Raw genomic sequence first — 15,000 nt, 5'->3', positions numbered from 1 at the left:
ACCTAGAAAAATCTTCTTTTCCAGAATGGCTGGATAGATTGGGGGGGGGGGGGATACTTCACACAAATGTTCCCCAAACCTTAAGGATACCAGAGTATTCATGCATAAAATTGGTCACATGGTCTGGCAGCCATATTGGATTGAGTGAAAATTAAAAAAAAAAAAATTCTTTTTATTGAACCGCTTTATCAAGTAACGTGAAACTTCACAATTATGATGTAGTAGTGATGGGGAATATATGTTTTAAATTTCAACCTGATCGGAAACATGGTGTGGCAGCCAGAAATATTTAATTTTTTTTAATCTGGTTTCTATTTGATTTTTTTTTTTTTGACTAAGGCTCACTTGACTATGCTTGGATGGGTTTGAGGGTAGAGGAGCAGCAGCTGAAACCCGAATCCTCTCCAGGTTCCTCCTGAGGACTCCATCTTTGCTTTTTGCTTGTTAATTATAATTTAACACACCAGTGCACAAACACCACACAAAACAAGTCCTGGCGAGGGCCTGCGAACTCTGCTATTTTTCTTATTATTATAATCATAATTATTATGATATGTGTTTTAAAATACGAAGTATATAATATAAGTGAAGAAAATATGTGGCGGTGTAGCGGCCTTTCTATCATAGGCGGTGTAGCCGGACAACTGTTCTGCCCACAAATCTCGATTTTACATTAATCCGAGGTCGTTGGAGAAATTGTCAATGAAGAAGGAATTCAAGGACGTGAATAAGACAGGATAAAACTCACAAAAGAGCAACAAATGGAGGAGGCACATGATGTTGAATAATGTGGTGAGCAGGCCACGCCTTTGCGTTTTACGTGCGCGACGTCGCCATTTACGGTCCTCCCCGGTAACTTGCGTGCGTTTTGTAACGTCAGTTGGGGCGGCAAAGCCGACACGACGCGGGACGGGACGAGGGGAGGAATAGAGGAACGAAGGGAGGAAAGATCGAGCGAAGGGAAGAAGACGAGCACGAGAGGACGACTCGGTTGCGGAGTAAGTGGGGAATTTATGAAATGTTTGTTTTAAATATTATTTTATTCGAAAACACCGGTGACTGAAACATTTAATCGTTTTCGGCGATCGGCGTCTGTTGATCGATTGTTTCGTGTGGTGTTTTGCGTTCGGAGCGGAGTCGAGTTGTTGTTGAGTTCAGTGTGATGAGGAGACCCGCGTGTGGCTGGCTGCAGGTTTGTCCCGTCAGAACCTTCTGTCACGTGATGATGTCGCGAGGGAGGAATTTAATTGTTTATTTTATGTTTTTTTTTTAAAGTGCGTGTGCTGTGTGGATGTTGATACCATAATCCATTGTGGTGTGTGGTGGAAATCTTGTTCGGCATCAGGTGACTGGCAGGCAGCGATAGGGAGCAGTGAAGCCCCTCCCCTCTCCTTCCCTCCTCGTTCTTTCATTCTCCATTTTATCAACTTCATCCACCTCTGTTTCCTCGTCCTCAGTGTTCCACGGTCTTCATGCTCCCCCAGTCCCTCATCCCCCATCATGCTCCTCCCCAGTCCCTCATCCCCCGTCATGCTCCTCCCCCAGTCCCTCATCCACCGTCATGCTCCTCCCCCAGTCCCTCATCCACCGTCATGCTCCTCCCCAGTCCCTCATCCACCGTCATGCTCCTCCCCCAGTCCCTCATCCACCGTCACGCTCCTCCCCCAGTCCCTCATCCACCGTCACGCTCCTCCCCCAGTCCCTCATCCACCGTCACGCTCCTCCCCCAGTCCCTCATCCACCGTCATGCTCCTCCCCCAGTCCCTCATCCACCGGCATGCTCCTGCCCCAGTCCCTCATCCACCGTCATGCTCCTCCCCCAGTCCCTCATCCACCGTCATGCTCCTCCCCAGTCCCTCATCCACCGTCATGCTCCTCCCCCAGTCCCTCATCCACCGTCATGCTCCTCCCCAGTCCCTCATTCCCCCATCATGCTCCTCCCCCAGTTCCTCCTTCCCCCCCCACGCCCCTCCCCCAGTGCCTCATTCCCCTGTAATTCTCCTCCTCCTCCAGTTCCTCATCCCCCGTCATCCCCCCCCCCCAGCTCCTCATCCTCACTCATGCTCCCCCGTCCCTCACCCTCAGTCATGCTACCCACATCCCTCATCCTCAGTCATGCTACCCCCATCCCTCATCCTCAGTCATGTCCAACCCCCAGTCCCTCATCCCCCGTCATGCCCCCCAGTCCCTCATCCCCTGTCATGCCCCCCGTCATGTCTCCCCCGTCCCTCATACCCCGTCATGTCTCCCCGTCCCTCATTCCCCGTCATGTCCTCCCCGTCCCTCATTCCCCGTCCCTCATTCCCCGTCATGTCCCCCCCATCCCTCAGCCCCCATCATGCTCCTCCCTGTCCCTCATTCCCCGTCATGCCATCCCCATCCCTCATCCACTGTCATGCTCCCCCTCCCTGTCACTCATTCTCCTCTCTGTATCCCTCCTCCCTCCCGATATTCCACCCATGCATCACTCACTATTCGCATTCCCAGGTTTGGGACAGTTTTATTTTAGTGAAGAGACTTCTTGCATATTGAAGCGACTTTCCAGGTTCTGACATCACTTGTGGTGGAGAAGTATGGATGTTCTCTTTCCAAATGGCTCATTAATTTGATCAAAGTACCAAGTTTATTATTATTATGCACACATTGCATTCAGCAGGTATTCACGACGTGCCTTAGTTATTCTTTCCCCCTGTTCCCTCCTGCCCATGGTGGCAGTGCTCTCGAGAGATGCATGTTGGGTTCAAGTTTTAACCACGTTTGAGATCGCCATCTGGCAATGCTTATTTTGCAGAGCTTTAGGGTGATGCTCGGACAAGAATGTGGAACTTGTTTAATTATTATTTTTGGTCTGGAGATGTAGGTTTTAGTTCCGAGCTCATATCCAACTCTACATCCGTCACCAGTCTACTCAACTTATGCAATTCCTGAATTTTGTTTCTACATCCTATGTTTACTGTTTAAATGAAATGAAGTTTGATAATTGATCTACCATTAATTAAACCTCCCCTTGTACTCCTAAAGTATAGTGGAAAGCTAGTAATGGCTGTTGTGGGTCATGTTTTTTTTTTTTTTTTCCTACCTTTTCAGCCCCCACATTTTAATGGTACCACAGAGGACATCGAGGAGAACTAAAGCACCACATATTGTTATTATTATTATTTTTTTTCTTTTTGAACTCTCAACACCCAGGGACGTTCGTCATTAAATTTTGCATCAATAATGTGAATAAAGTACGAGTGGTTGACATTCATTTCGACCTTGACCTAGTTTTAAGGTCATGACCTAATTATAGATGTTTTAACCTTTTGTTTTTCACCATAACTCGACGAAGGTTTTACCGATTGGAACAAAATTGCCCCCTCCAGATAGCCGAGAGTGAGCCGCAGTTAACCTTAATTTACATCATACCCCTCTGGGGTATAGGTCAAGGTCTTTCACCCCGCAAAGTACTAAACCATCCTTTAGGTTTTTCTCCTTTTTCTGCCACACTCCGACCTGTATCTCAGAGCATGTTGGGACGTTGGGAGCAAAATTTGCATCAATATTGTGAATAAAACATGTGGGGCTTTGACAATCTTTTAACATTGATCTAATTTTTATGGTCATGACCCGATTGTAGATTTTAAAAATATTTTTCACCATAACTCGACTAAGTTTTGTCCGATCAGAATGAAATTACCCTCCAGATAGCCTCGAGCAAGGAGCATTTACACTTGATTTCGTCGTATCCTCCGGGTTGAAGGTCAAGGTAAAATGGTGGTCTGAAAAATGTATCACGGTTTTTATTTTTATTTTTTGTCATTGTGGAAAATCAGAGACCGCTTGGTCATCCAAGATGTTCTTGCATCGTAATAGTGTACCTGCACTGAAGTTGTCCACCTGATATTTGAGTAATGGCCTTGACCTTGACTTTGACCTTTTTTTAATATTGGGATGTAATTAACAAAAAAAACCACCTTTTAGATCATAATTTCAAGAGCTTTCCTCCGATATTCATGATGTTGGGTTTTATGGATAGATTGTAGATTGGGCCACATTTATTTCCAGCTCATCACGAAATGTTGAAGGTCAAGGTTATATGGGAGAAACAAAAAATAATAATAATAAAAGGCCATCATTGGCTCGCAGGCAATTGCCAAGGTGTGATCGCAGATATTGTGCATGCGTGTTTTTCTCGAATTGCTCCAGGAATAATTGTTATGCAATTATGTTGTATTTATATAAAATTGTTCATGATGTTCCTCGTAATTTTGTCATTTTCAGAGCAAATGATTGGTGGAAATTGAAATAAACTGCCCTCGACCGTGCTTCTATCCCATTGGCATTTGATCTTCATATAAGGTTGACGAGGCTTTTTGCATGCCTGTTCCTCATCGTTGACCTTGTTTCACCCGATTCGTTGTAACCCATTCTTCGTTTGGCAATTTGTTCAGCAAGTTGGCCTCATCTTCCTGCACAGCGCAATTTTCCTCTACTTCATCGCCTGCGTTGATTCCTCTTCCTGAATTGCACATCACACCCCTTCCAGCAGCGTCCTCGCAGATCACCTCCCGCTGCTGTGTTTTTCCAGAATGAGTGAGTTCTGGATTTGCTTCAGCTGCTGCGTCGCGGAACAGCCTCAGCCCGTAAGCATTACAGCCCACATGGACACCTGTTGTCTTGCTGGATAACTTACCTTGTGTGATGCTGTTTTGTTGGTGGTGTCGTCATGGTGTTAAGTTTTTTTTTTTTTTTTCATAAAATAATCTTGGAGAATGTTTGTCTGTTTTGAAGTGGTAGTGTTGTCATCTAATTGCCTAACGTCTAGCTTTCCGTATTTTATTCTCGATTGCCAGATTATCTTTGACCCAGGCTTTCCTACTTCCCCCTGTCTGGCCAATACATCCTCCTTTCATTTGTTTGTCTTGTTTATGACTCCTGACTTATTTTTGTCTTCTCTCTTCACCTTCCTTAACTCCAATCTGTTCCTCATGCCTTCATATTTTCTCAATTTTGAAATATACCCCCCTCCCCACAACATTTCCTCCATTGTTATATGTAATGGTAAACGGCTTCAAACCAGCTAAAGATTGCTTGAATGTTGTAATTTTTCTCAAGGTGTTGTACACCTCGTGAGGCCTTTGAAACATTAAAAAGTTAATTTGTCCAACCATCCATGGACCCAATTCAAATTTCCCTGCAGGTTGGAGGATGTCATCGTCGTCTGTTCACTCGTCATTGGACGAACCAACACTAGACTGTGTAAACATATGTAGTTGCTTGGGTGTTGAGAAATGATGCTCCGTAGTAGATGCCTTGCATATATACTGCCTTTATTTTGCATTGTGAGAAATGGGCCATCATTCTGAAGAGTACAATGTTTAAGTAATTGTTGAAGTGAAGACTCTGTGGACTCTGAGTTTGTGAGGTCGGCGGTTCGAACCCCGGCCTAGTCGTAACAAGTGCTTTTAAAATGTTGCATGCTGCTTCCTTGCTTGACCTTCAGCATTTAAATAGGATAGGGCATGGATAATGAACCATAGGTTGGCAATACTAGCGCAGGCTTTGATGGGCCTAATGGCTACCCCCCTGTGTTGAAGTTCCTTGCGAGTGAACTTGTGTTATTATGAAAGCAAACTTTCACTGTTTCAATTCATTTATCCATTTCTTTTGTTGATGCTGATCTTCTCTGCATTGTGTTGTATCTGCTGTGCACTCCTTCCGACCGCGTGTACGCAGCATCTTGTAATTGTGATGACTGCACTTTCAACGCAATCTCACAATATACTTTTTATCTTCTGTAGTTTTGGCGCAGTACGTTAACCCACCTTATGAACCTCCAATTCAATCAACACGTATGTTTTCACAGCATAGTAAGTCTACGGATGACGCATTTGCAAAGACCAATGTTTTTTTTTTTCATTTATTTTATGTGGTCTTGTGTTAGTTGAGGATCTGCAACACAATTCGCATGAAATGCAGATAAATGCATGAGACAACACTGGAATATGAAACATACTTCAAACCCAGCCACTGAGATTCTGGGAAGTGATGCAACTTCCCATTCCTAGGCTACTCTTGGTGCTAGTAGTGCCACTTGTTTGACGTCAAATTTATCTGCATTCAGTGAGATAATTGAGGATCTTTTTTCTTCTCCATGGATGCCAACCATTGTGGTTTGTCCATACCCTATCCTCTAAATGCTGAACTGTGACGAAGCAGTACGTGTCATTTTTAGTCTTTGGTATGACACAGCTGTGGACCGCCGACTGTCAGACTCTGAGTGGATGCTCTAACCATTACATCCCAGAGTCTAGTGGACATTGGAACAATTTTGTAATTGTTCCGATGATTTTGATTCTCTCAAACTATAACCAATGTTCCCTTCCAAGGACATTCACTGTAGGAGGAGGCTATTAGGCCCACAAAGTCTGCGCAATGGTTGTTTGTCCATCCTTCATCCTTTTTAAATGTTGAGCATCAAGCAAGTAAGCAGCATGCAGCGTTTTTGGAGTTGTTGGTTTGACTTTGCCATGGTCAGGTTCGAAGTGCCGACCTCCCAGACTCGGAGCGGACGCTTGAACCATTACTTGTGTGTGCAGATAATGAAACGTTTTCATTTGCTTCTAGTGAAGCGAACGACGTCGCACAGTGGCCTGGGATTACTCTGTCACTGAATGTGTAACATCTCCACGACGCTTGATAAATATTCTCAAATTATTTTATACTGGCAGATTATACCCACCCAATGACTTTGGATGGGATGGTATTTGATTTGGTCGGACATGAGGACCGTAGACAACAGCCATGGCGGAATAATGGCCTTTGCGCTACCCACCAGTTCGTCCACGAGCATTGCGAACCCTTTTGAGAAAAGTCGACTTGCAACTTGGCCAAACAGAATAAACGTAGGAATTGGATGTAAATATGGACATTTGTAAGATGTTGGTAATTATGCCTACAAAGCTTGGTTATGATGTACGTGAAGCTGTGTGAGAGATGGAAAACGATAAGCAACATAGTTGGCAGACACAGTCCTTTTCGGTTCGTGGGTGCCAGCAGTGACCACTATTTTCGTTGTGTCTGTCGTTTGTGACTCTCTCCATAGCTCCGTGACGTTTGATGCGATCTTGATGAAACTTGGACACAAGCTAGATATCATGGTCGAGTTGTGTCTCTTTGTATGAGGGGCATCCCACGCCCCTTGTGGGTGGCGCCACGCCCACTTGAACATTTTATTTCTTTATTTTTTCTCCATTTTTTTTCTTGCAATTTCATTTCCGAGAAGCTGTGCGTAATGCCCATAAGTACAACATATTAAAAAAAATCCGATTTGATTTGGTCAGTTTTGATGGAAGAGATAGGTTTTTACAGTTGGGCTTCCTCAAAAGCTTCCACTAACTCAATTGTACCTATCATGGTATTGTTCAATAATGCCCGCGAACCATCGTCACCTCCTGGCTTGTAATTTATCGAGATTATTTTTGCTTTTGTATACAGAATTGTAGATCTCTTCCACCACCCTCCCCCCTCCCCCCAATGTTGTATTTCATTAGTTTTTCGTTTTAACCACTGCCATCGGCTGCAGGTCCTCGGTGTTTACTTTTTATTATTTTTGCTTTGTGCTCCCAGATGTAGTTGTAATAAATAAGTAAATAAAAACATTGTTATGCTTCGTAGTTGGCTTATTTCCACGATTGTGCCCATAGTCATCTTTATATGTTCTGTCGAGGGAAAACGTGGTCGTCCCAAAATCGTACCCGGCATCAAGCTTCTTCTTCCAGTCAGAAATTCCCTTCGTGTGAATCTTTCGCTTTAGCATCTGAATTAAAATCGGCCTGCAGCACTGTTTAAAAAAAGTGCAGCACTGATCTTGACACTTATGATGGCACGTGTAATGGTGCTATGAAATGTTCAACTATCTTTTTATTTGTCATTTGTCCTTTGACCTCATCTTTACTGCAAGATTCTGTTTTACAGACATTATTTTCACAATCTAGTCGTTATGTACTTTGTGTTGTGGAAGTCCAAGTGTAAAATTGTCCAGTGGTGGTGTTCATTTGGTGTAGTGTTTGTCATGTGATTCTCACATTGGCCTCCAACCCCCCCTCCCCCTTCCCACCTCCCCATGTGATTGATGATTGGTGTGCAGGTCTCCACATGGAATTGTGGGGATGGAGATGGCTGTTTACCATGTGTGACTCGTCATCAGGATTTGATTGTAGACTAATGATCTGCCATTGTAGTGTTCTTATCTCTGTGCGACCATCTGTTCTGTCACCACACCACAGGTTGCAAGCTTGCTAATTTAACCTAACTTTGAATCGTATTTGCATTTTTTCGTGTGATTTGACTCTGCGTCTCTCCCCCCCCAATTTCCCCCGCCCCTTCAACCCCCTTCTTTATTTGATGATTGCTTTTTTTTTCGGGGCAGAAACGGAGGCGGCGAATTGATCGGAGCATGATCGGCGAACCCATGAATTTTGTACACACTGCGCACGTTGGTTCCGGCGACATGTTCAACGGCAGCACGGGCTCGGTGCGTGTTGTGTGGACATGGCTTGATTTCGAATAGCTTGCTGCTGTGTCTGCTTGATAAAACTTACACAATGCATCCTGTCCATGTCTCAACTTGCATGTGTCTTCAGGTCACCAATTCATGCGAGTTGTTTTTTTTAAATTTTAATTAAATAATTTATTTGTTGTTGCATATAACCGTGTGGTACCGTTTCCCGTACAATGGGGGAGATGATGATCTCAGCCTAATGTAAAAGACATGGCATGGTATATTTGTCCGATCTTCACACTTGGTTCATTTTCCTTCCTGCTATCTGCCTTACATTCTGATGATGATTATTAATGGGATTGGATTGCACAGATTGTCACCCTTTTGTTCATTGCGATTGGCCTGCTTGGTTTTCCCATCGGAGCACTTGGCTCCTTTTGCGATAAATCCTCCATTTCAATCCCATATACTGCATTCAGTCATCCCTTGTGTACATTTGCCCTTGTTATTCACATGAGGGTATGCTGACGTGTGTCTAATGGTACAAGTGCAAGCTCCACCATGGCCGTTGGATCACTTTTGAGAGAATATGTTGTTAGCCCATCCATCTGCATGGTGGTATGTCTAACTTTCAGCTTTTGTCATCAAATTTTCAATAAACCTTTGTTATGATAATATGGAGAACACGAAATATAATTTACCTTTTTACCTCTGCCACCGAATGTGGAAAGTGATTCTTCACCATTTAGAGATGGGGTAAACCGATGTATGTAATATATATATATATATATATATATATATATATATATATATATATATATATATATATATATATATATATATATATATATATATATATATATATATATATATATATATATATATATATACACACATTACACATGTTTACATCAAAGTTGTGGATAGATTCAGATGAAACTTGGTGGACGGATTGGGTGTGTGACAAGGATGAATTGATTCGATTTTGGTGAAGATCTGCATCCAAATCCTGATTCGAGAATTTAATTTTTAAGTGATGCTTCACTATTGAAAGTGCAAAAACGATATGTAGCGTGATGTTTCAAAAATGTATTGGTCCCGATATGTTCTCGTGGATCAGGCATTGCGTGGCAGAGGTATGCGCTCCACCGAGTGCCCTTGTTGCGTATTGTTATTATTATTTTTTAGCCGTTTTCATAAAGCTCAGAGTGCAAAGCAGATGCGGGCGGGCTTTGCATTTTGAGATGCTTTCTAGTTCATCAACCCACGCACGCGAAGCGAACAGTGGGGTTAAGTAGTTTGTTCTCTTCATTCTCGTCTGTCGGTCTCAACAAATGTCAGTTTATGATCTGGGAGCAACCTCATTTCAATTGAATGTTGTATTGTGAACACGAATCGGAAAACTAGCCTTAGTTTAGCAGTTCTTTGTCTCTGAATTTGGCCCGATCGTGCATATGAAAAGAGGAGTAAGATAATATTTTAACTCTGCTTGCCTAGCAGTCAATCAAAATTGAAAATCATTCCATACAGAAAACCCACTGTTTTTAAGGACTTCATAAAGGACACTAACTAATGTAACGTGTTAAATAAGGTGGTGTAAAAGGCGCTGCATCAACGGTGATAAACTTCCAAAAAAAAAACTTTTTTTCCTTTCCTACTACGATTAAAATATTTTACTTGAACACAGTCGAGCACACATTGCCTTTTTGGCACTTTCAAAACCCTTCTGTTTAGCAGTACTTGGACAAAATATTACGGAATTTTAAGTCATCACAACTAATCAAAGTTGCTACTTGTAGACCCCGCCATGTCCTTGTTTCTCAAGACAGCGTGGGGTAAGGTGTTCTGTGGACTGTAGTTTTAATTATTTTTTTTCAATTCTTATTTTTCATTTTAGTTACGTATATGAAAACTGTGCATGAGACCTGATATGTGTATATATATTTGCCTTGTTTAGATTGGCGAAGTACAAGATCAAATGCAGTCTAAAGGTGGCTACAGCAATGGAATCTCATCTGATGTACCCATGCAGTTAATAGACATCAAAGCCTGCTAGCTACGTCAGAATGTGGTGAATTGGAGACTCCATGGGAAAGGTGAGTGATGGGAAGTGGATTGTTGTGGTTTGATTGAGTAACAGAATTGCTTGAACCCTTGGTTTATTAATATTAATTATCGGTCGTGGGTGGTTGGGCATTGTTTAACCACTGTGGTGATTGTTTATTATTGGTGAATAAATCAAGGTAGTGTGGTTATGCAACACTTTCTCGATTTGGTTTGCTTTTCCATTCAGTTGTTATTTATTTATTCTGTCTTGAGTGTTTGGGTGTGTTAGCTGTTAAGACCGGTTACCTTTTCTGTTTCTCTGCTTTCTATGGGGTGGTTCCCCAACAAAAGGCTGCCTTAAAGCCAACTTGCTGTGGCTGCAGTGCCATGAACTAGGCACGGAGACGTCCTGGAATTTGTGCTTGGCATGTTTGGGCTGCTTGCCATGTCGTTAAGGGTTGTTCTTGTCGATCTGAAGCTTTTTAACATTGGCAAGATGTGAAAAGTTACGTAACAGGTTTTTAATGAGTGAGCATTTTTTCAATGTTTGTTTGTTTATTTTAAAATCTCTTCATGTTAAAAGTCCAACTGATGGTTGAGGAGTAAGGTGCTGAATGACATTTGCTTTCCTGGGAATTTTGTCATTGGTATTACGTTCATCGAGATGATTTGACCCAGGAAATGGTGAAGCTCAAACTCGAGATGTTTTTTTTGGGGGGGTTACATTGACCTTCTCACCGTAGCGTCCAACACACTTTATCCTAATAATACTTGGGTTTACTTTGGACTCGTTCTGTTTCAAATGACGAGTGAAGCGCAACTCGAATAATGTATTCAGAGGAACCACAAACTGTGACAGGTCAAATTCCTTTGTTAGAATGACTAACTAGAAACATTGAAAACTCTCCTTGAAGTGCTATTTAGTTTGAAGTGTCAAGGTGGTCATTTTTCATGACTTACCTTTGCAAGTGTTGTGTTTTTAACTCTATGTGTTCTGGATATCCTACACAGTACTTGTACGAGTCTTGAAACGGGTCAATGTCTTTTTCAGAGCCATTGTGGTGGAATTTTAGCAACGTTTTACTCAATTCTAGTTGACAGGATTAGTTACACACAATGTGATTGACCAGTGAGGTGAGTAACAATAATAGTTGTCAGATACTACCCTGTGTGACACCAGCAGATAGAAAACTGATACTGAAGAGCCCACACCCTGTATTATTCACCTTGCCTGTGTGTGTCAGGACCATGGTAAGGGCAGGCACGATATCTGAGAAGTATGGAAACTCTCTTCTAAGCTTTCTTGCCTGGTTTTTTATAGTTTAAATTGTGAACCAGGTATCAACTTCCATCCTGGTGCTTTGTAGGCAGCTCGAGGCATCAGTTCATCCCATTCTCGGATGGACGTTAAACTGGGCTTTCCATTCGTTAGCTTTAGTTGGTGGACGTCAAAAGATTCCACGGTGTCCTTTGATAAAGAGGTGGTGAGCTATTGTCAGTACCCTGAAAAATTACAAGCTCCTGCTCTCCATTAGTGGGCATTGCATTAGTAGCACAGCTGTGCCCCCCAGCATGCATACGAAAGGAGGAAGAAGAGTTTTGAGCAAGCACTTTGATCTGCTGGTTTCGGTTCTGTCTTGACCAGTCACTCGAGTGTTGAAGCGAGAGCTGAACTTCTTGACTGGAGGAGTCTGTTTTATTTGGTGTGGAAATGACTATGGTGAGATTATTAAAAACGAGAAGGGCGCTCTTCAACATTGTGACGTCGACAGATATGCCTCCACCCGCATTATTACATCATGATACATATTTGTACCAAGTTTGATTTCTGTCCCTGAACCCAGAATCAAAATATTAAATAATTGTGGCTGCCAGACCATGCATCCGATGAGGTTGAAATTTAAAACATATGTTCTTCATCACTACGAGATCATAACTGTGACGTTTCATGTCGATCGATTAAGCGATTCAAGAGAAATAATTTGAAGATTTTCGTTCAATCCAATATGGCTGCTGGACCAAATAGTAATGGCTGCAAGACCAAAAAAAAAAAAATCATGAATTCATTCTGCTTCATTTCTTTCCTTGGTTCATTCTTTATTTCTTCTTTTCTCATTACCTCACAATTGAATCAACATTTCTCATCATTGAATTAATTTCCTTGTTACTTTAAAAGCTTTTTAATAGCATTTTATAACGTTTCAGTTGCCTTATTTCACTGAAACACCATATGTTGTTGTTCATAACACCCCACACGTTATGCTTCTTCATTACTGTTTACTGTCACAAGCACCCCACAATGTAATTTAAAGATGAGCAAAAAATTAAATTGTGCAATATCGCATGATAACGAACTAAATCACGTGGTAACAGTTTGTGCGGCACAATATCGAAAGAGCAACCGAGTCTGCGATGGAAGGCAGCTTGGGGCTGTGAGGTGAGACAGAGATGCGGGGCTGTGTATTTCTCCTCGCCAGACCGCGATAGAGCGAGTGACCAATTCTGCGATCGGCACGTTTTGCCACAATAATTCAACCGCAATTAAGCGAAACGCCGATGTGGAAACGTGCATTCGCAGCAGGCTTGCTGTACTGTATTGTGAAATTCCAAAATCATTATATTTCTTAACAGCAAATAAAAAACAACAACAAAGTCTGGAGCGATGGCGGAGTGGTCTGTTGCCCTATAAACGGTTCAATATATATGTACTAGCGATACCCATGCACATGCACGGGATAGCAGTACAACATAGCTGGTAGCAGATGACAGACCGTACATGGGGAATGACAAAAATACGCATTGTGCAAAATACAAGTGGTACAATGGAACGCCAAGACTTCCCAAACATTGTCAGCGTGTCCGCTAAGTGCCACAGCAATTTCATAGGGATCGTGTGACGGCGAGCCGAGTTTTTAGTGTGCAAGCTTGGTATTATTAAATATATATATATATATATATATATATATTGAATCAAATGGAAAAAAATAATTCCAATTTTCCTGGAGGTTTGGATTAATTTGAAGCAACCTTTACTTCTTTGGCTTGATTTATTTAATATATATCATGGTAATTCATTATATTTAGTCATGAACATAAATTTTACACTTGTTTCTCTTTATTCCCTCCACCACTGAAGATGGATGGAGGTTATGTTTTCATCCGTTTGTCTGTGCGCAGGATATTTCAAAAGTTATACACGAATTAGGATGAAACTAGTTGAGCGGGTTGGGTGTGTGACAACTGACAAGGACAAATTGATTAGATTTTTGGTGAAGAATCGAAACCGAAACAGCAGTTCAGAATTGGAGTCTGTTTTCAATTGTTTTTTGAGAATCACCCAAGCTGATTTTCATCACCTCTATTGTTTATTTACTTCATATAATGTGTGAATTACATGTTCATCAGTTTGTTTATAAGCCTTGAAAAGTCAGGCGAAAACCATTATTCAAGGAAAGGTGTTGGGATGGTTTCACATGATCATTTCTTGTGACCATCTCTACTTTGTTTACATACTTGTTGGAGGAACATCCCCACATCCTTTTTCATGAAAAAAAGTTTTTATTACTTGTTTATTTATTTATTTGTGAGTGTGTGTGATATTGATATATGTATATGTATATAATTATATATATTGTTACTAATTCTGGCGTGCGAGCGATTGCGTAACTCGAATCGCAACTGCGTCGCCCACCGGATGGACAATTCAGTCGTGACCCTCCTGGAACTACCGCCAGGAGCCAGTCACGGGTGAGGGTTTAACCTCAACACGATCGTGTCAATTGCCCACCAGTGCAGGATAGGGTTGCTCGCTAAATTCGACCTACCTAAGTACCTGCGCGAGTGGTCGACTGGGCGATCGTACCTCGCCGCAGGTCGGCCTAGGACACGAACCACTTAAGCGGTCCGTTCCGTGCTACAGTGATAACCGAGCGGTGTTATCGCTGACCTCGACGGATGTGATTCTGTTTACCGGGCGTTCAAAATCCTCGACTAATTTATTCCGCGATTCAAGATGGCACTTTCAAAAGGGAAAAGGCGACGAACGGGATACATTTCACACAAGGACATTTATTATAACACACACGTATTCAGAAGCAAGGCAGTCATGCAATGTACAAGAAACAAATAGAAAGCGTGACCACCGAATACGAGCAATGTACAGTCACTTACACAGGTCTACTTATAGGGACACGGCACCACAGCAGTCATACAAAAGCAAAGAAAAACCCTCCCCATAGGCAGGGAAGTAGACGGGGTTCGTAAACCTTTATGGCACGGGACCTGGAGGACCGAACGGGTCCCGTGAGACCGAAGGGTCTTACCCGCGCGACGGTGGGCAGGTCGCGACCGACTCCCCACGGCCTTGCGTAGCCGCGCCTCACCTCGGGCTCCTGGCATGGTGAGCGAGCTCTCTTCGGCATTGCTGCTGGTGCTTCCACGACCCACGACCAACAAGGAAGGACTGAAGG

General features: G+C 42.6%; 1 protein-coding gene across 5 annotated transcripts in view; it reads left to right on the top strand.

Annotated features, from left to right (window-relative positions):
* The first annotated feature begins 794 nt into the window (after positions 1 to 794).
* Positions 795 to 15,000, top strand: part of CDC42SE2 (CDC42 small effector 2) — a 55,906-nt gene continuing 41,700 nt past the window's right edge. Inside the window, exons 1-5 of one of the 5 annotated variants that reach the window (XM_085875247.1) lie at positions 795 to 998; positions 4,264 to 4,341; positions 4,532 to 4,625; positions 8,414 to 8,518; positions 10,443 to 10,581. In XM_085875247.1, the coding sequence (XP_085731373.1) occupies positions 4,572 to 4,625; positions 8,414 to 8,518; positions 10,443 to 10,541 (258 nt within the window). In that variant the 5' untranslated portion in view covers positions 795 to 998; positions 4,264 to 4,341; positions 4,532 to 4,571 and the 3' untranslated portion in view covers positions 10,542 to 10,581. Of the gene's footprint in view, positions 999 to 4,263; positions 4,342 to 4,433; positions 4,626 to 8,413; positions 8,519 to 10,442; positions 10,582 to 15,000 lie in introns of all 5 variants that reach the window. The other 4 variants (XM_085875246.1, XM_085875245.1, XM_085875244.1 and 1 more) reach the window with 4 other exon arrangements.

This window comes from Eptatretus burgeri, chromosome 3 (genome assembly GCF_056783735.1).
Source record: "Eptatretus burgeri isolate ZD-2024b chromosome 3, Ebu_testis_v1, whole genome shotgun sequence".
Taxonomy (NCBI): domain Eukaryota; kingdom Metazoa; phylum Chordata; class Myxini; order Myxiniformes; family Myxinidae; genus Eptatretus; species Eptatretus burgeri.
The sequence above is the reverse complement of the archived record's forward strand: the minus strand, read 5'-3'. Positions and strand labels throughout refer to the sequence as shown.